Source organism: Aythya ferina (assembly GCF_964211825.1).
Source record: "Aythya ferina genome assembly, chromosome: 2".
NCBI classification, from domain to species: Eukaryota; Metazoa; Chordata; class Aves; order Anseriformes; family Anatidae; genus Aythya; species Aythya ferina.
In genome coordinates this window covers 37,259,720-37,286,685 of record NC_140297.1, presented here as the reverse complement: position 1 = coordinate 37,286,685, position 26,966 = coordinate 37,259,720, and the positions used below count along the sequence as shown (strand labels likewise).

Here is a 26,966-nt window from a genome sequence, read left to right as displayed (position 1 = left end):
CATCGCTGCACTGGGCCTGTTATAATGGTAAACATGAAAGCAATCTTCTTCGCTTTAGAAGCATCTCAAGGAGAACTGACTAGTCATTTTTGTTTTTATATTAGTTCCAGAACAGCATAATCACCACATAATTATAACTTCCTCTTCAATGAATTACGTGTTGACAGTGTTTTCACTGCAAATCTTACATGGAATATGAAGTTAAATGTCAGAATTCTCACAAAATTAATAAAAGAAGCCAACAGTTTGAGGGAAAAGTTACGGAACAAAACAATGCTGTTGGGTACAGTGGTGTACCTATGACAGGACTGGGAAATCATTTCATTAATAAAGATTTGCAATCTACTAACTTGGCTAACTTATTCATGGAGGCACTGGTCATTTAAGGACAACTTTAATGTTGGCTAATGTTGGCTAATACATTTGTATATATTTTATTGTATTCTGCAGTTAGTCATGCAGTTAGTCATATTAACTGTAATTAATGAAGACAAGTGACAGAAGGAAGTTGTATATACAAATAGGTCTGAAATCCTAATACAGAAAGCATCTTTTTAACTTAACTAAGCAAAGTTAAATTGTAATCAAAATGGTGAGAAGAAGTACTCAGGTGCTTTTTGGTTTTGTTTTGTGTATATATATATATATATATATATATATATATATATTGCAAAGTAACCTGTTCTGATGTTCTTTTATTCTTATCTTCCTGGAAAGAAAGTTATTCATCAATTATAGAATTATGAAGTGTACATATAAGTCTTATGGCTTGATCCATTTTCAAGAGTGACCACAGTGGCTGAATAAAACAGAATTGAAATATTCTCGATTTACAGAATGAAAATTTACAGAAATTGTGAAAATGCAAATCTTCAGATGATGCTGATTAGTTAACTAATCTTCACTGCATATATGCAGCGAAGGTCAAACAAATGTTTATAATTTTTATCTACCTATGTAGAATTTTGAGAATATTACTATGATAGGTTGAACATGTTATTTTTAAGCTGTTGCTGTGACTGTTGACTTAGTTTTTCTTCAGATTTACCAAAACAGTGGAAAAAATGGTAGAGTGCCTCTACCTCATATGGTAGAGACACTTTCATTTACACTTAGTGGTGAATGTACATAAGAGTTTGATAGATGAAGATGTAAAGAACTAAATTGAATGTTCTGCATGTTCTTCAGACAGCGTGAGATCCCTTTAAATTTCACAGAGTTCATGGTGTTTAATAATCACTTTGGTTTTCTGGATTCTAAAAATGTCCTAGTTTCTAAATGTAGGCCTCTCAAATATATAGCCTATGTGTCTAAAGCTTTCAAATTAAACATTGCTTAATCTAATTTAGATAAATAAATAACTATAAATAAATAGATATTTTCCCTTTTTTATAATACCTAACTTTACATTTTCTTTAGGTCATGACAGTTGTGTAGAGCTCCTCCTGGAACAGGAAGTTTTCCAGAAAATGGAGGGAAATTCTTTCAGTCCGTTGCATTGTGCTGTGTAAGGAAGAGCAAAATTATTCGTTACAGATTTCATCACAGTATTTAACAAAAGATTTATCATTCTGTAAATAACAGTATGTTTAATTCTTTATAGGATAAATGACAATGAAGGTGCTGCAGAAATGTTAATTGATACACTAGGTGCTGGTATTGTAAATTCAACAGATTCAAAAGGAAGGTAAGTATGCGTCTGTGTAATGAAAAAATGTACATAATGGTTGCATCGACTGCTAAATTCTATCATTGTTTTGTTTTTAATTGCTCTTAGATTAATTATTCCTTCCCCTGTTTTTATTCTTTGAAGTTTTTTTTATTATTTATTTATTTATTTTTTAAATCCTGTTCTGATTCAGTAAACTGAAAGTGGCTTTTTGTTGTGTAGACAAGTTCAGAAATGCTTAAAATTGCATTCCTTTGGGGGTAGTATTTAACGTGTATTTCTTTTTCTGAATCAAATAATATCTGTAGTATAAACTTACTATTTTAAACTACATAGATAATAAAGTGACATGTGTGAAACTCGAAGGTGTTTATTATCTAAAGGCACCAGTCACAACTCTAGCAATACTGATACTAAATGATCAACTGCCCCATCTTTTGTACCTGCACAATCACAGTCAGTATGGCTCTTTGTATGAATTAGAAAGCCAAGCTGAACATAACCCGGTTGTCTTTTGATTTATTGCAGGACTCCTCTTCATGCAGCAGCTTTTACAGATCATGTTGAGTGTCTACAGCTTCTGCTCAGTCACAACGCTCAAGTAAATGCTGTAGATGCTTCGGGGAAAACACCTTTAATGATGGCTGCAGAAAATGGGCAGACAAATACAGTTGGTAAAGGGAAATTTGTATGCATTTCTGCTACATTTGTTAGTCTTACTGCAGATAAAGTTGCCTAATAGTTATGTTATTGTGGTTATATTTTGTCAAAATAACACTTTCATTTTGCACAAGTATAAGTTCTTAAAACTTTGCAGAATGTGCTTTTAGTTGATACAAATCTTTATTTCCCCCAGAGGTGCTGGTTAGCAGTGCTAAGGCTGATCTCACTTTGCAAGACAGTTCTAAGAACACAGCACTCCATTTGGCTTGCAGCAAGGTGCGTGCATAGTCTCACTTCATCAACGCTGAGCTTTGTGTTATCAAGCGTTGTTTGCAAATAATAACTTCGAAAAGGCATTCAAAGCTATTTTTGAAGAGTATTTGTTATATGACAAATGTTTGTTCTGTATTAAGGGTCATGAAACTAGTGCCTTGTTAATACTGGAGAAGATTACAGATAGAAACCTCATCAATGCCACCAACGCAGCCTTGCAAACGTATGTATCAGCAGTGAGTGTTTTTTCAGATTACTTTTCGGTGTGTTTCTGTTAAAACCAGTAACTTGCTCATAAAGTGGATTTTTTTTTTCCCCAAATTGGTTTAATTTTGGTTGAATTGCTTAATACAAAGAGTTGAGCCAACTCAAATTGAAAAGGTGTCTCATTCAAACTTAAAGTTCAAATTTTAGCTGAGTAAAAACAACAGTGAATAAATCTTAAGTTACTGTGATTCAGGGAATCCTGTGTGGATTTACTGCAATCCAGTGACATTACCTGTATTCCAATATTGCTGTTTTACAAATTATCTAAATTTTAATTAAAATTCCCTTGAGTTAAACTTACTAGAGTCATATTAAGATTTGCTCTACAAAGCTAGTTATTTTAAAACAAACAAACAAAAAAAACTAGCTGAAGTATGCTTTTATTCTTCCGCATGCTTTCTGTTAGTAACAGATGTTTTACTGAGATGGAAGACTTTATTTTCTATTTAGAATATATATATATAAATAATACTATTTATATAGTATTATCTATACTACAGAAATCTACAGAAATGCTTTCTGAAGACTTACGATCAAGTAAAATTAAGCCCATTTAGTCCAATTATAGAGAAAGCTTAAAAATGTATACGTAATACTGTGTAATGTATTTCAGGACAGGCTATTAAAATGACTCGTCTGCATTTTTTTCCTTTTTTAAGACTGGATCTGTATTATAGTTAATATCTGACACCTGATATGTAGCTGAGTTATGCACATGAATTGTTAGACTGCTTTCATAATACAATCATATAGGCCATTTAGGAAAGAAAACTTCTGGAACTTTTTAGTAACTAGAGTATTTTTCTGGCCTTGCATCCCCTCTGCAATCTGTCATGTTCAAACCCCTACAGTTTCACCAACTATTCAGAGATCTGCTTGAACCTAAGGAGTTAAGATAATAAGACTTTCCTTCTTGTGCTCTTGCTTCTCACTGTGGTGCACCTCAGGCAGCGAGAAATATGCAGAAAGCAGGAAGGGGATTGATTGCCCCATTCCTGGCTTGAACAGGAATATCTAGAGAGAAGGAAAAGCTAAACTGAGATGGGAATAGAAGTGGGAAAGTATACTACCACAGGCTCATCTAATTCCACCCACGTGCCTTGGCTCATATAGTCCGATCAACAGATGTTATGGGGAAAAATAGGTACATATTCACACCTCCATATAATGTTTATGTAAATTTCAAGATTTTAATAGTTGTTTAAAATGTTACTGGTTTAGCAAATGTTTTTCAGTACCTAAACTGGCTATGGTCTAAACAGCTTTCATTATAAACAGTGTCCTTCCTACTTTGTGGCAAGATGAGCATTGCAATTGCTGGCTCTATATGAAAATGATTTTTTACATTTTTCATTGTATCAGTGGCGTGCAGTAGTTCTTGAATTTTAATACTTTAACATAAGCACCATAGATACAGCTTCTCCTATTTGTGTCTTCTGCATTTCTATTCTCTAAGTGAGGCACTTGTTTTCGAATCAAAATAGATTTCAGTTAATTCAAACAATTTTAAGAACCTCAAAACGAATGAAGAGCAATATAAAGCAGAGTGGAAGTAAGCTGATTATTCTGTTTCCTGCTGAGTGATGGCAGGATCTATTTAAGCCAGGGGGAATCAGTTCTGAAAAACTGTTGCATTTGGGGAAGGTGTAATTAGAATAGTTGAGGTAAAGCAATGCTTTCCTCGATAGATGGAGTCACCACAAAACAGAGTTATAGTTAATAGTCTGAGGTTTTGAAAAGTAATTTGTTTTTCTTCTTGCTTTGTGCATTATAAATTTTTCATCTCTAGTCACAATGGAACACAGCGGTTTCTAAAAGGCAGATTGATTAAATGCATCCCTTAAAAGAATTTGTATGCAATAAAATGTGACTACCATGCTGCTGTTTGTATTTGAATGATTATTGCCAGTGACATACAGTAACTCTCAGATGAGACACTCACTGTTAAAATAGTGGGGGATTTATTAATAGCAAAGTGTATTTTTTTCTAACTTTTTAATGTGATAAAGTGCATAAATAGGCACGTCATTTCTAGCAGCTACTTCCCCACAGTGTGTTTCCATAAAAAGAGAAGTGCACAATTATTTTTTTTATAGTTTATTTGCAGTGAGAAAAGAGATTTGCAGTCTTTTTTTTCTGATCCCGATTATTGTATATGCTGTATTTGGACAATGTGTAAATGACATAAAAATACTTCAATAATCATTTAACTAGATGCAACCTACCTTTGTTATTTATTATCTTGTTCTAAGTTTTATATACAAGTTTGCTTCCCTCCTCAGGCCTCTGCATGTTGCTGCTCGAAACGGACTAACGGTTGTAGTTCAAGAACTTTTAGGAAAGGGAGCAAGCGTACTTGCTGTAGATGAAAATGGTAAGAATAAATTTAACTTTGTTTCCCCATAAGGAACTGTGGTTTTAAATTCAGCTCACTGAAAAGCAACAACCACTTGGAAATGTCATATAATACTTGCAGTAGGTTCCCCCATACAAAAAATGTTGTGTTGGTGATGGATCATTTTAGAAAAGCAGCAGAAGTGTAAGGAGAATGAAAGCTTTCAGAACAATACAGGTCATGGTATAGAAAGGTTTGGTTTAAATTTATGGTCAGATAATGTATATGCTATAAATACACTGGCTCCGGTGTACTGGAAACAGAAAAACATAATACTCAAAGTGAAATAAAGCTTTCAGCTGTTAAGCTGGATTGAATTGCCATCCATTTTGTCAGGTGTTAGTATTGGTGTTAGTTTTTAAAAGCAAGTATGAATTACAGGTCCCAGTAACTGGGTCTCAAGTTACTGGCTCATTAAAGTTTTTTGTTACATAGGAGTAAGAAAAAGTAACTGCTTTATCAAAGAGAATAAATTCTGTAGCTTATAAGGACAAAAGAAAAGGGGATCTATTGACTTCTTATTTGCATATTTTCACATCTGTGGTCCTCCAAAACTGTGCTATTAAGAGATTATTCTCCTGTTCTTATGCTACGCTCCAATATGCCTTTAAAACGAAAGCAGTAGCTGATTTTTTTTTGCATGTTTGTTTTCCTCCCAGAAAGGATGTGTCTGATTAACAGTTCTGATTAGATTTCCTTTTTGAAAAGATTTTCCTTTCTTGAGGTTTACTGTGATTTTCGTTTTACAGTGTTTCTCAAGTTATACTACTTATAGTGATTTGAAGACCATTCCTCCCCTAAAATAGGGTATACAGGGGAAACTGCTAAATTAAATGCCCTAAAGCGAAAAGATGGGAAAACACTGTTTTTGGTTTTTGCTTCTCATCACAAGTGTGCTAATTGGAGACATTTATTTTTTTTGGTGGACTTTTCATGTGTAGCCAGTCAGTTCAATGATAGAGCAGACCTTTGACATAACAGAGAAATAAGTTGTTTGCATAGAAGTCTCTGGCAGCTTGGGGATCCAACTGTAACGTGTTAAACTTCTTTTAATTCTGCTAATATTTTAAATCTTCAAACAACTCTGAGTGCTACCTACCCTAGTTCCCCTCTGTGGTTCCTAGCATTTCTTTCTAGTGGCAATTCCTTTGTTTATAAAATCTTAAGAAGCCTTGAGTATATTGCTAATGAATTCTCCGTCTCTCAGGTGAATGTGCCAGCTTAAAGTTCAGTGTAGACAGAGTGATGAATACTTTGAGCTGGGAGAGAACAAGCGAAATATTTATGGGATTTATCAGTTTACCTATTTTACCTGTCATTGTACATATTTCTTAATTCTTAGAAGTATTCGTGTATCAGCAGTTTGCTAAACCCTTTGCAAAAGTTTTCTTGATTTCCATAGTATACCTTTCATATTAAATGGAAAAGATGGTGGTAGCCAGGCTGTGCTTTAGGTCTACTTGTCTTGGATTTTCACATCTACTGCTAGAGTTAAAGTGTTTCTAAAGCAAAAAGAAAAAATATGGTTTCATTATTTATTTGATACTAATAACGCACAAATAGACAAACTTAGACAAACAAATAGACAAACACAATAGGCAAACTTAGGGTGCTTTTTAATTATTATTATTATTATTAGAAAGGATGGAAAGAGTATGATTCCTTCCTTTTTGAGGGCAGGAGGATGAAAGCTATCTGCTTAGCAGAACAGACTGAAAAAATAGGCTAAGAAATAGGCACTGGGATGTTGTGCATCAGTACTAATATTCTCTAACATAGCTCAGATGAAAGTAGTGATCTGCCGCACAAGCTTAACGTTTCAGGTAGAACTAGATAAAATTGGAGGTAAGTTTCAGTTATTTTCCATGGCAGTGTGTCTTGATGTATAGAATATGTAGCTAGCAGGATCTTAGCTTGGTATGGAGTGGGCAATCTTTGAGATTGACCCTTTCTATAAAGGCTGCACTGAGATGTGGTATGGTTTTTGTTACTGCTTGCTTGTTCCTGTTGTTTTTTGTTCTTTTCAGTTTACAAGCAAAATTTATCCATCTTTACTAGCGTATCTATCTATTTGTGTAAAACTACTTAATAGCCCTCTGCTGCTGTATCTGAGCTACAGAAAATTACTTGACAAAAAAAAAAAAAGAGCTTTTAAAAAGGAAACTAGCTTTACTCCAATTCTCCACATTGTAATAGCTCTATATTTTAAATCATAGCACTTCTGTTACAGAGCATCTCTTAATGAGGTGAGAACACTTGTGAGAGGTTTAAGAACAAATGTCTTTGGAAAAAATGTCATCTTCCTGGTTCTCAAAGGATTACTTGCAACTGAAACAACAAATTATCTCACAGAATCACAGAATCACAGAATTTTCTAGGTTGGAAGAGACCTCAAGGTCATCGAGTCCAACCTCCAACCTAACGCTAACAGCCCTCCACTAAACCATATCCCTAAGCTCTACATCTAAACGTCTTTTGAAGGGATCTGTGCGTTATGCTTCCCAGACATAGTCATGCTGAGGGTTCATTCGTATTTCTGTACCAGTTCTCACTGAAGTATTTCAGTTCTTTTCCCATGGTTCCAAGATTGTCTTGACGAAAGTTTGCCATCAACTGCATCTGAAGAAAGTATATTGAATTTTACATTATTTATGCAAGTTTACCTCTCTTGAAAGAAATTATTACCTTTTTCTTTCATTTGTTACCAGCCAAAGTTTTATTTTTGGTCATTTAGTCAACTTTTCAAGGTTTTGGTTTTTTGTTTTTGTTTTTCACTATTTAACTTACCAGGCTAGCTAGATTTCCTGGCACTCTTTGTGTCTTATTAGTGTGCATTAGTCTTATTAGGACTTATAAGAGGTTTATGCCATTTTCTGGATTCTTCATTGCAATGCTCATTGGCCTATCAGTGCTTTAAAAGTAAAAAAGTAGAAAAGAGAAGAGAAAAATGTGACTAGTTCTTTTCAAGAAAGAAAAGAACCAGCTCTGGGGAGACCTTCTACCAGCCTTCCAACACCTAAAGGGGGCCTACAGAAAAGCTGGGGAGGGACTCTTGTCCTGTCACTTCCCTGTCAGGGAGGGTAGTGACAGGACAAGGGGTAATGGCTTTAAACTAAAAGAGGGGAGGTTTAAGAATAAATATAAAGCGGAAATTCATCACTGTGAGGGTGATGAGGCACTGGAGCAGGTTGCCCAGAGAAGCTGTGGATGCCCCATCCCTGGAGGTGTTCAAGGCCAGGCTGGATGGGGCTTTGGGCAGCCTGGCCTGGTGGGAGGTGTCCCTGCCATGGCGGGGGGTTGGAACCAGATGATCTTTAAGGGCCCTTCCAACCCAAACCATTCTGTGATCCAAGTTTTCCTTTGCTCATATGCCAGTTTGTATTTGAGGTCTTCTCCTGTTTTCTGGAAGAAGTTTTTCTTGTAAATGCCTACCAGATGACTCATGTCTCAGATGACTTTCTTCTCTTTCCCAAGTGTAAGACTTCATTCAGTTTATCTCAAGAACTTTCTTTGTGCTGACCACATTAATAAAAATGTGATTTTCCTGTAGGCGCCTTCATGGAAACTTTGAAATCCCAGGGGAAGGAGCAGCTCTGCACTTTTGCAGGGAAAGCACTGGTCTTGAGGCCACGTTCAGCACACAAGCTCCGTTTTATGTTGTGCTAGAATGCTGTATGATAGTGATTTATTTTTTTTTTCCCTAAAGGTACAAGAGTATTCAAGATCTTAGCAAGAAGCAATCTTTAAAAATAAAACAGCCCACTAACCTCTGGGATGTTTTTGTAACTAAAATATTAAAAAAAAATACAAACTAATATCGCGTTTAATTTTCTTTTTATTTTAAACAGTGCAGAGTTAAGCAATATAAAAATATTTTCGGAGCTGAAAGATGACATGATCTTGGAGAAATTGTCATTTTGTTTTAACTGATGGTTGTATTTTTCCTCGGCTTCCAGGTTACACACCAGCTTTGGCCTGTGCACCCAATAAGGACGTTGCTGATTGCCTAGCTCTCATCCTGTCCACGATGATGCCTGTTTCATCAAGCAGCACATTGCCTTCCTTTACATTCAATACCATTAATCATTACACCAACACCTCAAAAACTGTCACCTTTGATTCCTTGCCAGTCATGAGGAGTGACCATAGCTCTTATTGTACTTTCAACAATATTGGCAGGGAGGATGGCTACCCCTATACAGAAGAAGACGAACTCAATGACTCTGATTCTGAGACCTATTGAACGCTTTATTTTGTAGGTCTGAAGAGTGAACCCTAAAGCTGGAAAGTCAGCAGACTTGGGCTTTTGAAAAAAAAAAAAAAAAAAGCTGTCAGAATTTGAATACAAAAAGAAGACAGACCTTTGAGAAGATGTTTTTTATTGTGGTTGCATATAAAAAAAATCTGTGAGACTCTAGGAGGATTTTTAAGAGCATATTTTGCAGAAGAAGCATAAATTCTTGAATAAGTACTTGGAATCCATGGCAAAAAAAAATAAAATAAAGAATGTCAAAACTGTTTTATTTAACTATTCTACCATTCAGTTTTTGGTGCCAGGAGTAATTTCTGCAGACTAGGCACCCTACTTGATGTAAATGATCGACATTATTGTACAACACAAAGGATGCTAGATTTAAATATTGTCAATAAAACTAAAACCATTTTGAAGGCAATAAATGAGTTTGGTACAGTAGGCATTGTTTGTGCTGCAAATTGCCAAAGGACCAAATAACTTAAAGATTTTTTTTAATTAAATACCTTTTTTGTGAAAACTGGAATAGGTTCTTTGAGAAGTTGTTTTAACCTTAATCACTTCTGGGAAAGAAGCTTAGATTTGGTTTTAAGTATTGATTTATTTTTTTTATCATCTAAAAGCCTTCCGACACTATTAAATGTACCATGAAAGAAAGGAGATGTATTTTTAAGTTTTGTTTTCTTTTTCTTTTAGATGAAATGAAAATGAACTTGTCGTACTTTTATAATACTAAAATTAAACCAGCTAACAAGGTGAAGTCAGGGTGAAAAATGTACAGTGTAATAAACAAGGGAAGGGGTGGGAGATGTGGGAGGGAAGCAGTAATTGTTGCACAGTTTTAGATTTTTTAACTTTTGGGTTTTGGATTGAGATTTTTTTAATTTAAAATACGTGAGCAACTTGGAAACTATGAAACTGCATAAAAAATTGAAATGAAATGTCTTGACAACCCTGTTGTGACTGAGAGTTCTTTTCAACAATTTGTCCACTTCCTTTTATCATAAAATTGTACGTAAGATTCAACTGTATGTCCCTATCACTTTTTTGTTTTTAACGTCCTGGAGTTACGAGGGAGGGGGAGGGGAAGGTGAATTTAAAAGTATATTTCCCTATTAGCAAAAAGTACAATGTCTGGTCTGTGGGAAGAGCTGTGTATCTTTGTTGTGCTCCATTTAGAAAGTGAACGGCGGAAACAGGTCCCTGTAATGTAGTTCAGACTTGCCCGAAGATTTTTTTTCTTTTAATTTATAACAGACTACTGTGGTTTTTTAATTGCCTGAAAAATGAAGAACTGACATAAGTAAGCTAAAGTTTCATCTGTTAAATATGAATATTTACTTTATTGGGCTCTGCTTTAACTATAACTGTTACTTTTCAAGTGAAATTGCTTATGTACATGCAAGAAACACTTGCATGTCCTGGTAAAGTACAAATAAATTACTACAAACTGATTCCAATTTCCTTTTTATCCTTTTTGTATTGTGAAACTGGAAATCTTTATGATATTGTAAATTATCAGCTGGTTTTCTGAACATAGTGTGGAAACATGGAACAATATTTTGATCTATTTGATAATTTTGTGGGTTTTTTTGAAGAATTAATGAGCATGTACATAGAAATAGTGACTGCTTGAATACTGTATTTACCTGCACTCTTTCAGTACTTCAAGATTCCTGTATATTTTGCGGAGTATAATAAAACCCAAATGTGAGTTCTACTAATGAATAATTTATTTGTATCTATTAAGCATTAATGGCAGAGTCTCTTTTGTTAAACTGTTAGAGTTTGTACAATCTACTTTACAAAGGCTTTGTAATTCTGAAGTGAAGGTGAGCCATTTGAATTTAAAGTAATCGTAAATGTTAAATTAATTTTTTCCACTAGGCTTCCTTTTAAGTATTACTTTTCACCGTTTGTGCCTGCGTTCATTGTTTATATACCCAGTATGTTTGTCTTTGAACAGAATTAGATGACTTCAGGGAGATCGTGATTTCTCTTTTCTTCCCTCTGAACCTCTCAAAGTGCAGGGCTACGTGGGAGTGATGTACACGCCTCAGCCAAGATACTCAGAAGATCCGTGTTAGCCTGCCTTGAGATTCACTGCATCTATTTAAATACCAAGGTGGAAACAGCATGGATCCATTTCTCCTCATATTCTTGTGGAAAATCAGAATGCCAAGTTGCATCCGTGTTATTTGAAAGGTAACTATCGAATATTTCTGTTAATGAAGCTGTCCAATTTTGGTTGTTCCAAACAAACTGTGTGATGATGTTAATAGGCTTTTATTATCCGGGCTTGACTTTTATTTGACTTTAAGATGACCTGTTGTCTCAGCGTGTGCTGTCTGCTGCCATAGGACAGTTTATAGGAAGGATGCTCCTACCTTACTTGAAATATTAGCAAGGGAGCAGAAACAGAACTATTCGTGTCTGCTGTGTGCCTGGATGACTGAGGGGGAAAAACTTGGAAGGTGTTGACTTGAAAGTTAGGTTCAAATATGGAATACAGGCAAATGGAGAAAATAATGCTGCTAAACACCTGTATGTCAATCAGAAATTGAGCCTCCTGTAATTCATTGCTCCTCACATCTTGAGGAAAAAAACTTTTTCCGCCACATTAAATTACCTTATTTTTAGGTTAAAAAGAAGTTCTGTGAACTTTCTAGGATTAAAGACTTGTGTTACAAACCACTAACTCCATGTAGGGATTCAGAGCTGCATGTATCTCATTAGAATTCATCCGGTGAACCTGTAGATTTCAGTTTGCCTTTGGTTGTTCCATGCTGCTGGTATAGGTTGGACAGTAACTGAGTAACTGTGCCTTGTAAGTGATAATTGGGACTATTACTAGAATACGGTCTTATTCCAGAAATGGAACAAAGTTTGTTTAAAGAACATGTTTCCCTTGTTTCAGGCTACTTCATTAATGAGAAGTCAACAAACAGAAGGTGCCTTGTTGCTGAAAAACAAATAGTGCTGTCTGTAGTCAGAATGGCTGTTTTTCTGTTTGTGTTCATACCTGAATGGAGGCCTGTTTACTTCCAGGAAATGATGCTGGATCCCGCGTCCTTCAAAATAAGTCCTACTTTTTTTGTTGTTGTTCTTCTACAGATTAATAGGGCATCATTACTGTTACAACCTTCATCCAAACAACCTCTTGGATTTTCACCAAGAGAGGGCAGGGAGGCTTGGCTGGACCGCTGAAGCAAAGTATTAGAATAAAGGAAACCCTTTTTATGCTGGAAAAAAAAAAAAATGAATGGACTTAGGAATGACAACAACAAGCTTGGATCAGCTTTTTGTGTTCTCTAACTTCTTTGAAACTTTATAGACTTTTCAGTTCTCAGGATAAATGTTCTGTAGGAGAAAATGCCAAGTTAGCACAGAACCCACCAGGCTGTGCTGTTACTTTTAGAGTGTACTGTGGTCATGTAAATGCTTGATGCTGTTACAAAGAAGAATCCAGTCAAATTTATTTATTGATTTTTCTTCCAGGCATGTAATCAAAAAATATTTTTTCTTATAATATTGTATAAAGTCTTGTCTCCTACTTCATGTTTCTTGCTACTACTTATTGCTTCTCCAGCACCAAATCTCTCCAAAACAATCATATAAATATATTTGGAAAAATCAGAGCTTAGAAATATGCATGTTTTAAAAGTTGGATCTTCTTTTTTCTGGTCATACAGTTTTTACCTTAAAATTCTGACTTAAATTGTCAACCAACCCACAGAATTAAAAATGGTTTAAAAAAAAAAAAAAGTAATCATTTAAAAATGAACAACTTCTAAGTTGTTCCAGTTAACATCTGAATAATGGGTGCTAAAGATCCCAAAGCTCTTACCTGTATGTCAGATGTCTAAAACAGAGCAGGAGATAATGTTTATGGATTCTTTGACGCCATGGTTCTGTTTTGAGAGGAATTGTCCTTCCTGTCTTGCCTAGAGATTCTGCCTATTTGAAAGCAACAAATACTGCAATAATCTGAATAACTTACTCTATTTATATTCTAGTTTCAGAGAGCAAGAGCGTTCATTAGAATCAGTTGGTTTGAAATAATACTAGTATTGTTCTGGTAGTTGAGCTTCTTTATTTAAAGAAAAAAAAGTTTGTGGTGAGCTTTCTGTTAATCATGTAATAACTGGGTGAGCGGATAAGCCTATAAAAAGATTGTAAGTGAATACCATACAGTACTGTCCAAAGGATTGTTGTCTTTGTTGTCTTAGTTCTGAGAAGTTCTATCACATGGATAAACAGAACGTTTTTAATAGCACCAGATGTCCGTGGCACTTACACTCCCTAATTCTGTCTGTGGGTCAGCGAGGTTCACGTCTTAAAAGCAGAAACCTAAATAAAAAGGCTAAGTGTTCAGGGAAGCAGCAGTTCTGCAGAAGAACTGGAGGACATGCTCTTTGCTCAGAGAGCACACAGCAGCAGCGAGGGAGGTCCCTGGGCTTCCCCAGCTGCAGCAGGAGGAGCTGGGGGACAGCTCTCCTCGCTTCCCACCACTGCTCTGTGACTGCTGATGGTACTCAGCCACTTCCCAACAGAAAGGCCACAGTGCTTTTGGTTTAAAAGCATTGATTTGAGATAATAATAATCCCCAATTGATCCTGACTGGATTTGGAATAATAACCTTGGAGAAAAAGGGCCTTTATTGTGTCCTAACAAGTAGTTAAAACTTTTAACACCACCTCCCTAAGTCCAGATTTAAACTCAGCAAAGTACATATTTTAATATTAGGGGAAAAAAGCAAGTATTTAATTTCTTGAAGTTGGTCCAGCAAATTTATATAAATCCTTAAATCAGAGATTGACTGGTAATTATAGCCTCTTATGGTAATCTCCCAATGGTTTGGGATGAATTTCTCATAATCCTTTAATACGGTGGAAGAGTTGATAGGACTTGAAGAAACTTTTTTTCAGATTAGGGTTAAAAACCTTTATTTATAAATCTGTAGCTGTGACTATATAAAATGGACAAGAATTTGTGAAACACAGGTCTGTCTCCTTTACAGACCGAAACCAGAGATGTCAAATGGAAAGAGATGTAACATAGGTCTCCTGATTTCTATTTGTTCAAGCTCATAGCTTTAGCTTTATTTTTCTGTAGTCCTTTTCTCACTATAACATCTCAATATTCTGAAGACTCAAATTCAAGGAACCATGCATTTATTTGAAATGGCAAAAGTGGTTATTCTTAAAATGTCATCATGCAATTACACATGTACAATCCTACACCCAGGCCGCTAGTGTGATCCCTGTATCCTTACCTACCTACTGAAAGAAAACTTTATGAAATTTCAGCCTAGGAAAGAGCATTTCTGTCAGTTGTTCAGTCATCCAAAACCCACTAAAATGCATTGGTTCCCTTTCCCTGGGGAAGACAAGTTTCAGCCATGAGTAAAATTTTCAAGCGGTGGTGGGTTTTTTCCCCCTGTCTCTCCAACTCATCTCTGACCTAACACTCCTTATGGGGGAAGAAGATGAATGTCGCTACTTTCAGGACTTGAAGCTTCTTTGCAATTCTTTGCAACCTGGCATCCCAATCTCTTAGCACTGATGTTTGTCTTCCAATGAAGCAGTATCTAAATTGGCTGTGCTTCTGTAACGCCTTGTGTCACTGCGCACCATGATATACTGAGCTCCTACGTTCCAGGCGGCATCTTAAAATCTAGCAATTTTCCAGCTGAGGTAGGGAAAGGAATCTTGCAGTATTTCATCGTGTAACTGTAAACATAGTTGAATAATATGGAACCTAAAGAGCCTTTCAAGCTGTCTCACCATTGTTAGTGTCATTAAATATTTAAAACCACCTTACATTCGCTTATGCATTAAAATTGCAATAGAAGCAACCAGAAATTTTGCTATGCAGTTTCACAGCAGAACAAAACAAACCCCCGTTTCCAAGCCTTTTCAATGACAGGTGCTCAGGTTTTCTTCTCATTGTCTCCGGGAGTTGATTTGGTTCAGAAAATTTAAGACACGGCTTTTTGTTTTCAGGAGTGGTGTTTTGTTTTTTTGTTTTAATATGCATAAATGAAGGAAGAGGGTAGTTCTTCTTTCTAGCCACTGTGTGTGCCAGTAGTGTTGATTAACCATTGTTTAGATTCTGTAAAACTTCTGAAAATGTTCTTCATTATTCATCTAAACTGAATAAAAGATCAGTTTAGCTGCTCTCTCTGAAGCAGCCAAAGAAGGTGGTCAGTTTCCTGTGGTCCTCCTTCTGGGATTTCCGAGCTGCCAGGCTGTTAATTAAATCCCTGATGCTGCAGGACAGGCCACAGCCGGGGCAAGGCTGTGCCGTGCCTCATGAAGGTGGCGGCGTCCTCAGTTCCTTGTTGGCTGGAGGAGGCTCTTGAAGCTCTCACTTTAGTCTGTCCATTTCATCTGTGAAGATTTGCTTGTGCCCCGCATGTGTTGTAAAGGTGTTTGTTCTCAACAGCTTGTCCTGGTCCCTTACCAGTTTCTGAGCCTGTTCATGTGCCTCTCAATAACTTATCTCTGAAGTCCCGATTGTCAAATATTCCTTTGGTGTGTCTCCTGGCCATTTCTCTTGCTGTGCTCAGTGTCCCCACAGCCGCCTGTGTAACTCACTGGGGATGTGAATCCCAAAGCAGCAGCTCCCTTATGAAGAAACCCCAGCACCTCCGACCTGAATGCTGATGCCCCTAGCAGCACGGGGCTTTTCTGGTCGTCTTCCCCTTCCCCATGGGCAGCATCAAGACCATTTAGAGATAGGGTCCCCTGCTGTCCTTCTCAGACAGGGTGTTCCTTTGGTCTCGGTACGGATTTCTTCCAAACCCTGACTGCATTTACCTCAGCAGTGTGATTTATAGCTGTTGGCAACTCAAGCTGTGCTTCCTGTATGTCGGAAGATCCTTGTTTTCTGGGTGGGTTGGTTGGTTGTGCTCAGAGACGGAAGCTGCTCAGGAAGCTTTAAGAAAGCTGTTTTATGCCCATTGAGGAGAGATGCTGAAGGTCTGGGTTACGGTGTGTAACGAGTCTGCCTGCGTGAGCTTCAACCTTGCTAAAGGCTTCCCACGACCTCAGTCAATGGCATTTAGCCTCACACCCTAAGAACACGGGGCTGTTGAAGAATGGAGCTGCGTTGGGATTGCTGTCTCAGTGCAGACGTTCAGGACACACTCAGCGCTGTTATGAGCGTGGTGGGTTACTGCTCAGCCACCTGGTTTTAGAGTGGATGCATCTGTTGTTGCTTGAAGGTCAGCAGGTCAAGGTTCCTTGATGGTAATTTCTCTTGTAGTACTGTCTGGTCAGCTTTTTCCACAGTACTTAAAGGCTGCATTTTGGGGGGTGAAGGAGACAAGGTATGAAAACACACCCTAGAACTTAAGCTGTCCTCTTCAAGGAAAGAACAGAGCAATGTGCCCCATGCAAACTGTTAGGCCAGAATGTCTGTTTTCTAATAGCTGTGATGTACTCAAAGTTAGAAGAGCTCCGTGGAACAAGCTTTGCAAATATCTCTCAGATAATTGCCCTTTTTTTTTTTTTTTTCCCCTTAAGCATAGCAAATATGTAATGCAGCTTACTTGTTTATTGTAACAACTGCTTTGGAACTAAATATGGAAGAGTAGTTAGCACAAAAGAATGCGTGGTTTTCAACCCACAAAGTGGGGTGGAGAGGCCAGTCCTGGTGGCTGAAGTTCTCCGGTCATTCATCCTTTCTTTCCTTTGGATGTGATCACTGTGGTACTACAACCCGATCACTCGGTAAACACCACAAATGCTCTTCTGTGCTATTCTGCGTGTTCTGACATTTGTGCAGCTTTCAGCAGGAGCACCACTATGGGTTTAAAACAATTAATGATTTGTGGTCTGTGTGGCAGGGAGCTACTTTTACATGAGCAAATTTATCTCTAATGAGATACAGGAACTCCCCTCCCCATACTTCTGCCAAACAAATGCTGCAGGATAAACAGACTTGTCTTGCTGTATCAAAGCAGTGTGACCAGGTCCTGGCTCAGAGTAATGTAGGTTGGAGAAGGGAAGTCCGATAGAACAGAAGATTGTAAATATTTATATAATCATTTTGCATAAATACTTGAGATACTTTGAGGTAGGAAATTAGCAATTTCATGAATATTATGCTTTTTGAAACCACAACATGAATTTGTTCAAAGCAGGAGATTGAGTAACTTTCAGTGTATGTACTTGTTGCCAAAGTGGTTTGAGTTTGAAGACATCTCGGAGCTGCCTCAGACAACCCCACCTGAGAATCGCAGCTCTCCCCTTCACGCTGTACTCCTCTCAGCAACCAGAACGGCAGATTCAGTGCATGGAACACGAGGACTCACCAAAGGAATGACCGTGTTTATTGTTGTTTACTTAACAGCTGTTACACAGATTATAACAGCCAATGAGACCACGAGAAGTTGGAATTCTTGAGAAGAAATTACTTTCTCTGAATTTAAACCCAAATTAACATCCTTTGAATATTCTCTTCCTAACGTCTTCACTGCGGTAGAAGAGTTTGTCACTGCAGTACAGTATTTATAGCACCTAATCTCATTATTGCTCTGGAAAGAAGGGTGTGTTTTACTCATCTAGCAGCAGGAACCTGCCATCTGGCACACAATTTATGTAAAAACCTTACTGTCCCACAATTCATTATGTGCTTTTCACAGCTTATTGAATGAGTTTATGAACAATGCGTAAGATGTCTCAAGTCAAAACAGGCTTGAAATGACCTCTCTTTTATACAGGGACAGTTACGGTACTACAGTAGTACATAACCTGAGCAATGAACAGCAACAACTGTTCTCTCTAAACACAATTCTTTGCAGAGGAGGGTGGAAAGTATGTCTTAACGCAGTCTGGTGTTTCACAGTCAGTTGATATACTCTTCCCCAGCCGAGCTGTTCCATAGATGTTTAAAGCAGTACTGTTCAGTTATTCTTTATATAGGAAAAGTTACAGAGGTTGCTGCAGACAACCAAGTGGCCGGTCAATGGTAATCATTTCAGAAAAAAAATCCTTGCGCCCTAACCAGAAATCAGAACTTCACCATATACAAGCTATATTTTCCTGCATGTCATGCATGGTATTTGTGTCGTCAACTCCATTCCCTATTTTTCTTCCTTTTGTAGTGGTTTTCCGTTCCATTTATTTCCATAACCCTAGCCAGGACCCAAGAAAAACAAAAGATTAAATTTAAAGGGGTAAATTCAGTTCAAATGAGAGATTTTTTTCCCTGTATAAAACATCTCAACACATTATAACAAGCCGTCATAGTTGCAAGGCAGTTTGTTTACTTCTGGAATGACACGAGCTTCCAAGGTACAGACCGTGGTTTATAGCCTCTTAGATTAATTGCTTTGGTTATCGTTTCAAATGGGGAATGTAATTGGCCGGTCGTGTAACAAACATACCTGAAGATCTTGGAAGTACAGATAGTCAACAGTTCTTGTTAAGGTACATGCTCTGAAAATGTAAGCAGCTTTCTGATTCAGACAAATATCTATGCTAGTCCTTTTCATACCACCTCCCGTACAGAGCAGCAGTCAGTAAGCCAGATGATGTTCTATTTTTGCTCATGAAATAGTGGTGGTTTTTCCAGCCCATGTGATCCGCAAAGTCCAAGGTAATGCCAGATGTCAGCAGTAAAGGGAAGATATATGGAGTACTCATATTTCCCCATAGCTGGAAATCTATCAAGGCAGAGGCATCTGTAACCTCCTGCCCGCAAGTGCTAAAGCTGAGACCACCACACTTTACTAGGGCACAGGCCTGGACATAGTATGTGCCGTGCACCGTATGGAGCCCATCAAAAACTGCCAAAGCATATAATTCATCTGTTAAAACAGCTCTTTTATAATTTAAGTAACAACAGAGGGTGTTGGAACAAACCTGGAGCTCTCCTTTTTCGCCCCAGACAGGAACAAAAGTGAAGTTGTCATACATCATTTCTGCATAGAACTGGGGAGGTAACTGTTCCATTCCTTTTTCTAATACTCTAGCAGGGGTCTCCTGCCCTTCATTAAAGCAAACTTGATCATCCATTGAGGTACTTGTAAAAGTCTTGCATGATTGATGTAAGTTCTCTCCGAATCTTTCGTTACTCTCAAAACTGGTTTTGTAATCAGCGGTAATCACAGGAATTTCTGCGACTATGAGATTGCCACCGTAGCTTTCCATGTTGTGGTAGATGAACGACTTGACTGGAGTGTATATGCCGCTCCCTGTCATGCCCAAGGTAGGGTGGTGGATATTAGCTGCTAAAATGTTGATGTTGAAAGCTGTTGCAAAAGCTTGTTGAAACTCTACAGCAGACAGGAGCGGGAGCTGGTTCATCCAGGCAGTGGGATACACAATTTGTTTTAAGTTGTATTGTCTGATTAGCTTCACTGCAGGCTCAAAGAAGAGTATGTCAAAGCACGTGAACATACCAAACTTGCCAGCAAAAGGGGTCTCAAAGAGCGTATAGTCAGGCTCTGGAGGGGCATCAAAAGCATATTCGAAATACAGATTGTGCTTGCGGTAGGTGGCTACCAGCATACCGGCATCGTCGAATGCCACGTTGGTATTGAACTGGTATCTGCCATCAGGCGGGCAGTGAGGATCAGTGTGCGCACAGGGCTGCTTGGTTCCTAGGTTTGCCACGAGGAATATTTTGTTGTTCAATGCCATGCAGCTCAGACGCTGCAGAACCTGGAGAAACAGGATATGGGGGGATAAGTTTTATTTCAGCAACTATAACATTTCATACTGTCCAAATTGTTCAATTTCTAGTCAAAATCCATACATTTGAGCTTATCTGTAAAATTTACATACAGTGATAATGTTAAGATGGAAGCTGTTGGAACCCATTACTTTCTAGACCAAAAACTATTTCAGATACTAATTTCAAAATGGCTTTGAAAAAAAAATCTGGCTTTTATTTCCTGAGAAGTAAAAAAAATATATATATAATAATACTCCAAGGGCTTGCTGGTACACCAGTGGCCTTAAACCACCATAAGAGATCTACATTTACCTTTAGAAAGATAAACTTCTAATTATGATCATTTGCAGCTGCAATCTTTTGTTACTTCAACTACTTTTAGAGTTTTTTCCCTAAATTAAAAAAAGAAAAAAGAAAAAAGCGATTACTACCTGCAATTTACAGAAGCAGAGAGATAATCAGATTTAACTTAGTTTTAGAAAAGAATCACTGAAAATTAGACTGCAGTACCACCGGGATGTTTCTTCCAACCCAGATAAAGCTGCACGTTAACTGCTGTTCATTTTCTGTGTGGGTAGGACCGCCCAGTATGATGCAGCATGGTGCAGATACATCTGAAGCTAAATCTGAGCAAGCACAAATAAACCAGTAGAACTTGAATCATGTTCCTAGGGCTGACCCCCAAAGTGAATAACACTGCTGAGAAGGCATATGTATTGCTCAGGCAGAACACAGAGCACAGGCCTCCTAGGATTTCTCTGCACTGCACCATGCCACCCAGATATATTGGCCACCTTAAATCAGACTACGTAGATAGTTTTGGATAGCTTTTTAGGTTATGGTGGGGTATCACTGTAATTTAAAGTTATGTGTTAATGTAAAACACATCTTCAAAACACTTTCTGTAGTTCTGCTGAAATGAAAAGCTGTGCATTAGCGAGAGTGCTGACATGCAAGTAGCAAAATGGGTGGGAATTTAAACATCCTGCTTGTTTTGTCTGTTTGGCATATTTAAAGACAGTAGATAAAGGTATATCATCATAAAACACCATTTAAAATTTATTTTTAAAAATCTTTTCATTCTGTGTCTTCAAGCTTGCCCTGGCTAAGTGCAGTTCTGGAAGTCTTTGGGTTTTATTGCAAACTCCAGATAGGATCTGAATATCAAACTAAATTTGCAAACTAAACTTGCTTGCTTGCACATGGTTATTGGTAATAAAGATTCATAAGTCAAGGTAGGTCACCATTTATAACTGTGATTCCTGTTTGCACAGGAATTCTGCTTAGTAGGCACATGAACAATTATAGTATTAACTACTGTAACATTAGAGAAATAAATAGTTTGTATTACTAAGTTTAGCATAATTTTTAACATTAGGTCCAGAAGAGTAAATGGAAGTACTATTTTTGTAAGTTGCAGGTTACCTCCTCTGTAATCACACTCCCTCTGTGTTAAGTTGTGACTTCTATTGCATTTCAGCAGGTCCAGCCCTGTTACTTTTGCAATTTTACAGCAAATCAATGAGTCAGAATGTTCTCAAATCATTACATCCAGGGAAAGCTCAGACTATTAAGACTGAGTAACAAGAATGTATCAGAAGTGATGATACTGTAATGTTGTTTTATTAAAACAGTGTTGTTCAAAATGAAATCCCAAACCACTAGCAATATATCTTACTACCATTCCGTAGGCTGGGAAGCAGGAGCTTAGAAGCCCAGAAGGCTCATAAACAAGCTAATCTTTCTTCTGTGTATCTAAAATCCTCCTCCGCTAAGAATTAAACCAGCATCAACAGAGTCCATGAAAGCAGAATCTGATACTGTGAGTTATTACACTTCTTGCTTACTTCCCTAAGCAAAACTAGAGGTAGTTATGCACTTGGAGAATGAATCTAGCATTTAGTTACTCCGCTTCTCTGCAGAAAACATTCCTACAATTACCTCCGTGTCATTGAACAAATACATCTCTCTGCATGGATTCCATTTCACAGCACGTGAATGTGGAACAAAATCTAAGTAAGGATAAATGGATCTTCTGGTGAAGTTGAAGCCATGGATTCCATCTTCAGGGAAAACAATGATCTGTGCCCCCTGTACGTAAAACAAAGGCATGTTTTGTAGGGATAGAAAAACAAGCCTAAATATGAAATGAAAAAAAGGGAATATATTGGTGAAGGAGAGCTAAAGAAAGTTGAGGATAATCCAAGTTTGGTTTGATTTGAATGTAGTTTGAAGGTATCTTTTCTCTAACAGCATGGTAGGTGTAACTGTGTATATATAAAAATATATATATATATATTTAACCTAAGTCATAACTTTAGCTCGAGAAATAACTTGACATTATTTTAAGGGTGTGTTAGTAAGAGCAGACTTCTCTGAATTCTTACCAGAAATATTCTCCCTTCACATGAGTCACAAGAACAACATCATTCAGGTTAAAGATTAATAATGTTAAAATTTGTCTTAACTTCGTTTTCAGAACGATGTCAGTTGTGGATGAAGTCTATCAAAGGTGCAGTATCTGCATCAAACGTACCATAACTGTGTCAAAGGAGCAGCATCACTTGAGTCCTGTCCTACTGGAATCCTACCTGAAAACAAACAATCCAGGCAGGATTGTTTTCAGAAACAGCATGACAAGACTAGGTTGGCACTACCTAAAACTTACAGATATCTGTTCTTATAAAAAATGGTTGATTCCTCTTACGTCAGACCTAGCATCAGTCACTCAAATCCCCACGTCTTTTGAAAAGTCACTTCAAATGTGTTGTGTGTGCTATGGCTTTGGGATAATTTATGGTAGTTTGGATGCAGTACTGCATAAAAATAGCTATTATGCCTTCAGGACTGTGAGGCCCAGGAACCTGACCTTCTCAAAAACAAACAAACAAACAGAAAAAAAAAAACCAACACCCCACCACCTTCTTAAATTTTATAAAACGTTAATTCTGTTCCAAAACAACAGCTTTGTGTAACCTGCAAATCACTTCTTCTCTGCATAGGAACAATAAGGCCTGCTTCCTCTGACTAGAAGCAGCTTTGAGTTTTCTTGGGGAGGAAGGGAAAGGAGTCTGTGCATAACAAGTGCCAGAAATACAAGCCTTTCTCTTCTGAATATATTTAGAAAGGACCGTTCCATGAACGGTAGGAGAAAGGAATGGAAAACTTTACTTCCACAAAACTGTTAATGGTGGAACATTCATTTCCAAAGTATTAAACTTCTTTGGTGTTTAGAAACATTCAGGAATTTCCATTGAGAGCACTGGAATAAAATCAAAGCCAGAGACGTAAAACGATCTTTCAATAAAAACATTCCATTGAAGAAAACAGAAAGGAGGCAGGTATTCAGACCAAAATAGAAAAATAATTTCCCTACACTAAATAACTATAGGCATGTTTTTCCAGGCTTGGAATACCTCAAGTCAGGCAAGCTGCTAATTGGCCTGACTTTTTCCTGAGCGGCTGGCAGGTCAGAATGTCTGAAAAAAGCAGACCATACTTATGTATATAAATATGGCTGCAGTTGCCTGGGAACACAAATGTGCAAGATTATCCTCAAATAGCACTTACTCTATATATACATAGGGCACACGCAACCGCTCCTAAGCCGTGGCATACCTGCCTTGCAGCAGCCACGACTTGCTGCTCGTAGATGTCCAGGTTTCTGCCCATGAGCTGCAGCGCTGAGCGGCGATCAACGAGGGCGGTGGGGTCAGGGCTCAGTATGGACTCGTGTTCATACACAGCGGCGATGTAACGCGCCTCCTCAACTCTTCCTGAGACAACTTGAGAGCAGAAAAAGCAGACGGACAGCTTCCAGCACAGATCCGCCATGTCGTAGGCCGTAAATCTGGAGGGGAGAAAACAGCTGGGTGGGGGGCCTCGAATAACAACTCACGCCAGGAATTTCAGATTAAACATGGCCTGTAACTGAGACTCTGAGCAGTGGTTCAACTGAGTGTGGTCTTTTAAATTCCCAAGCACATGTGTATATTGTTTCTAAAACTTCAGTCTAAGTACCTTGGTGTTTTGATGGCCTGTTCTCTTTAAAAGCATTTTTGCTAGGTACAGAGTTGCACTGATCTCTTTGCTTGATCTCCCTTTACAGTTAACTTCCTCATCCATTTATAGATTATCATACCACATATCAAAACATCTCTGGGCAACGTTAAAAGCAGATCACAAACATGCGGTTTCTCCCCCATTTGGTGATAATGGCAATTTGCAAGCAGCAATTCTTAAAATTATTTGGACACTATGTTTAGTAGACAAGTAGCAACACAACATTTTATCAGTACTAACAGGTAATTGCAAAAAAAAAATAATTGAAATTTTTTGCATTTATCTATTTTTCCATCTCCTCATGGATTCTGAATTTTCACTTGATTCCAACTCTGCACGTGTAATAAATAGACTAATTTGTTTCATGCAATGAGGTTTTTTTCAACTTTGACAAAAATGTTGAGTGCAATTCAGATCCACATTCCTCCTGTGCAGTGCAGATAGGTAACAAATGCTTTCACGAGAATAACAACAAAGCAAAAATCCCAACAAAATGCAAAAAACCTTGCATTACTGAGCTTTTCTTAGATTTACTTCTTTCCTAACTTGTTCAATCCCCATGACCTCAATAGTAGCATTGAAAGGCAGTGGAACAGAACATGTTTACTGTATTTTCTCAGTGGAGAAATCCCTTTATGCTCCTACTTTTGAGGCTGTGCAGCAGAAATAAATGATTTGGAATCTGGAAGGCTGGGACACCCTCTCTAATGTGGGCTCCCTACGTAGCTTTTTTTGACTTGCCAAGTTGGTAACACCCTATACTTACAGAGAACATGGTCAGTGACTGTGCAATACTTATGAAATACGACAGAAACACCATGCTCTCCAGAATTTGAGCAATAAATATACAATGTGAGATTTCCGTCTGTCACCCCTGTGTTACTAGCATTAAGAAATAAATGCTGAATGTCAGTGAAGATGAAAGAGTGTGAAGGAGAGATGTGCTGATGCTAGGTATTGATGGCCCCCAGTCTTCAAGTTCAGTTATTGACTGTGTAATCTCCAACTTTGTCCTGTGCAGTGGTCAGCTTTGCAAATGAAATCTGATCAGAATTCAATATCAAGGTGCAAATGAAGATATAAAGCAGTAGCAGAGGTACAGAGAAGGGAGAAGAGGTGGGAAGCCTCGCACTGAAGCCACTGAAAATAAACACACTGGAGCACTTCACTGACAAAACCCTTTTCTATTTCTGTCATCCCTTCAGAGCCAAAACGCCTATTTAGGACAGGAATGGGTTCTCGTCAGCCATTCCTTAACAAAGTTGTCAACAAGGATGTAATTAGAATTCTTTGCTACTAGCAATGGAAAACTTGCAGAGTTTGAGATCACAGGATGAAACTGCTATGCATCAGAAAAACAGCCTTTTTGTCTTATAAGCCAAACATGGCAACATACAAAATGAACAGGGCATCTAAAAGAGGAAGGGACTCACTATCTCAAATGTTTCAGACCGGCAGAAAATAAACCGTGGCTAAAAAGTGAGAATTTTCCAAGCCTATCAGTAAAATACATCATTTTGTCGTTGCCCTTCCTCTTTTAGATGCACGAGAGTTTTAGCTGCGAACATCTGACTACACAAGCTCATCCATCTGAACCTGTGACAACCGAAACAATTCAGTAACTGAAATAATTCCCCTGAGTCCTTTCCCCTGGCTGAGATTACCGCTAGTTCCACGCGCAATGGCTGAGTGCTGGTGAGTGCTCCCTAATGCCTTTTTTGACAGCTTCGACAACAGAAATGTGGTAGCTAATGCAGTGCTTCTAACAGGGAGAGCTGTGACGAGCTTCAGGGCTGGGCTTGGGGACCGTAACCTTTTCAGCCAAAAGTAGGACACCGTCAGGGTTTACTCATTCCTTAGGCCGTGAGGCTCCAAATAAGTCTCAGCTACGTTCTCTCTCTCTCTCTTTTATTTTCCCTACCCCTAATGGCGAGGGCAATCTAATAAATCCTTTCCCTGAAGAGAAGGTAACATGTTTAGGGTCTACAGAGCTGTCAGCTCACCTACATGTAAGCCCCAGCTTTAAAAGAAATTTTCATAAATGGAAAGGCTTTATAACCTAACCTCTTGTCCTGTCCCTTTCCTGTGATTTTTGTGGTCTCTTGCCTGGCACCTACGCTTCAGTGTGACCACCTCACAAAGCCAAAGGTGTTTCCCAGCGGTGAAATGCAGCACACGGAGAGAAAAGCAATGCTGCTTCTTAGCACCAGTCTACTCCGCAGAACCCAACAGACTGTACAAAGCAGAAGCTCCAGGCCCCCTCAGATGGCTGTTAAGCTCCATCAGCAGCACAGCTGCTGGGCAGGAGCGATTCCGCCTTCTCCACAGGGCGTTTTACCCACAACTTACGCGGCGCCGCTGCCACTCGCAGGACACGCAACCAGCGCGGAAACAACCTGCGGACACAACCAAACCCCAGTTACATTTTATTTCTCCTCCGCCCACCCCTCCCGCCCGCCGACTGTGCGGGCAGCGCCGCCCCCCACCGTGTCCCCCCGGGCCCCCGCCGCCTCCTCCCCGCTCCCCGCTCCCCGCTCCCCGCTCCCCTCACGGCCCCTCACGGCCCCCGCCGCCGCCTCACGCACCGCCCCGGCCGTTTAACGGCCGCCCCCTAGCGGCCAACGGCCGCCGCTGCCCGCCCTCTGGCCGAGCGCCGGCTCTGACCAATGGGAGCCCTTTCTCGCGGGATAGGCCCGCCC

General features: G+C 38.5%; 2 protein-coding genes across 9 annotated transcripts in view; one reads left to right on the top strand and one right to left on the bottom strand.

The window, feature by feature from the left end:
• Positions 1-11,239, top strand: part of ANKRD28 (ankyrin repeat domain 28) — a gene marked incomplete at its 3' end in the record, with an annotated part of 117,426 nt that extends 106,187 nt beyond the window's left edge. For all 4 annotated transcript variants that reach the window (XM_084507554.1, XM_084507553.1, XM_084507555.1 and 1 more), the window contains 8 exons: positions 1-27; positions 1,420-1,507; positions 1,604-1,687; positions 2,198-2,343; positions 2,526-2,608; positions 2,746-2,828; positions 5,155-5,246; positions 9,224-11,239. The exon at positions 1-27 is cut by the window's left edge and continues 193 nt beyond it. In XM_084507554.1, coding sequence (XP_084363680.1) covers positions 1-27; positions 1,420-1,507; positions 1,604-1,687; positions 2,198-2,343; positions 2,526-2,608; positions 2,746-2,828; positions 5,155-5,246; positions 9,224-9,510 — 890 coding nt within the window. The remainder of the gene's footprint in view (positions 28-1,419; positions 1,508-1,603; positions 1,688-2,197; positions 2,344-2,525; positions 2,609-2,745; positions 2,829-5,154; positions 5,247-9,223) is intronic.
• A 6,596-nt stretch (positions 11,240-17,835) lies between these two features.
• On the bottom strand, positions 17,836-26,875 carry BTD (biotinidase). 5 transcript variants are annotated; one of them, XM_084507560.1, is made up of 5 exons: positions 26,853-26,875; positions 26,617-26,663; positions 23,824-24,055; positions 22,147-22,296; positions 17,836-20,192 (listed from the first exon to the last, which is right to left on the bottom strand). In XM_084507560.1, exons 3-5 carry the CDS (start codon positions 24,037-24,039, stop codon positions 19,008-19,010), a joined length of 1,551 nt encoding a protein of 516 aa, XP_084363686.1. In that variant the 5' UTR covers positions 24,040-24,055; positions 26,617-26,663; positions 26,853-26,875; the 3' UTR covers positions 17,836-19,007. The 5 variants fall into 5 exon arrangements, with proteins under 5 accessions (XP_084363686.1, XP_084363687.1, XP_084363685.1 ...); XM_084507561.1 differs by having other exon boundaries at positions 26,819-26,856; XM_084507559.1 differs by lacking the exon at positions 26,853-26,875 and having other exon boundaries at positions 26,617-26,718.
• Positions 26,876-26,966: the final 91 nt, after the last annotated feature.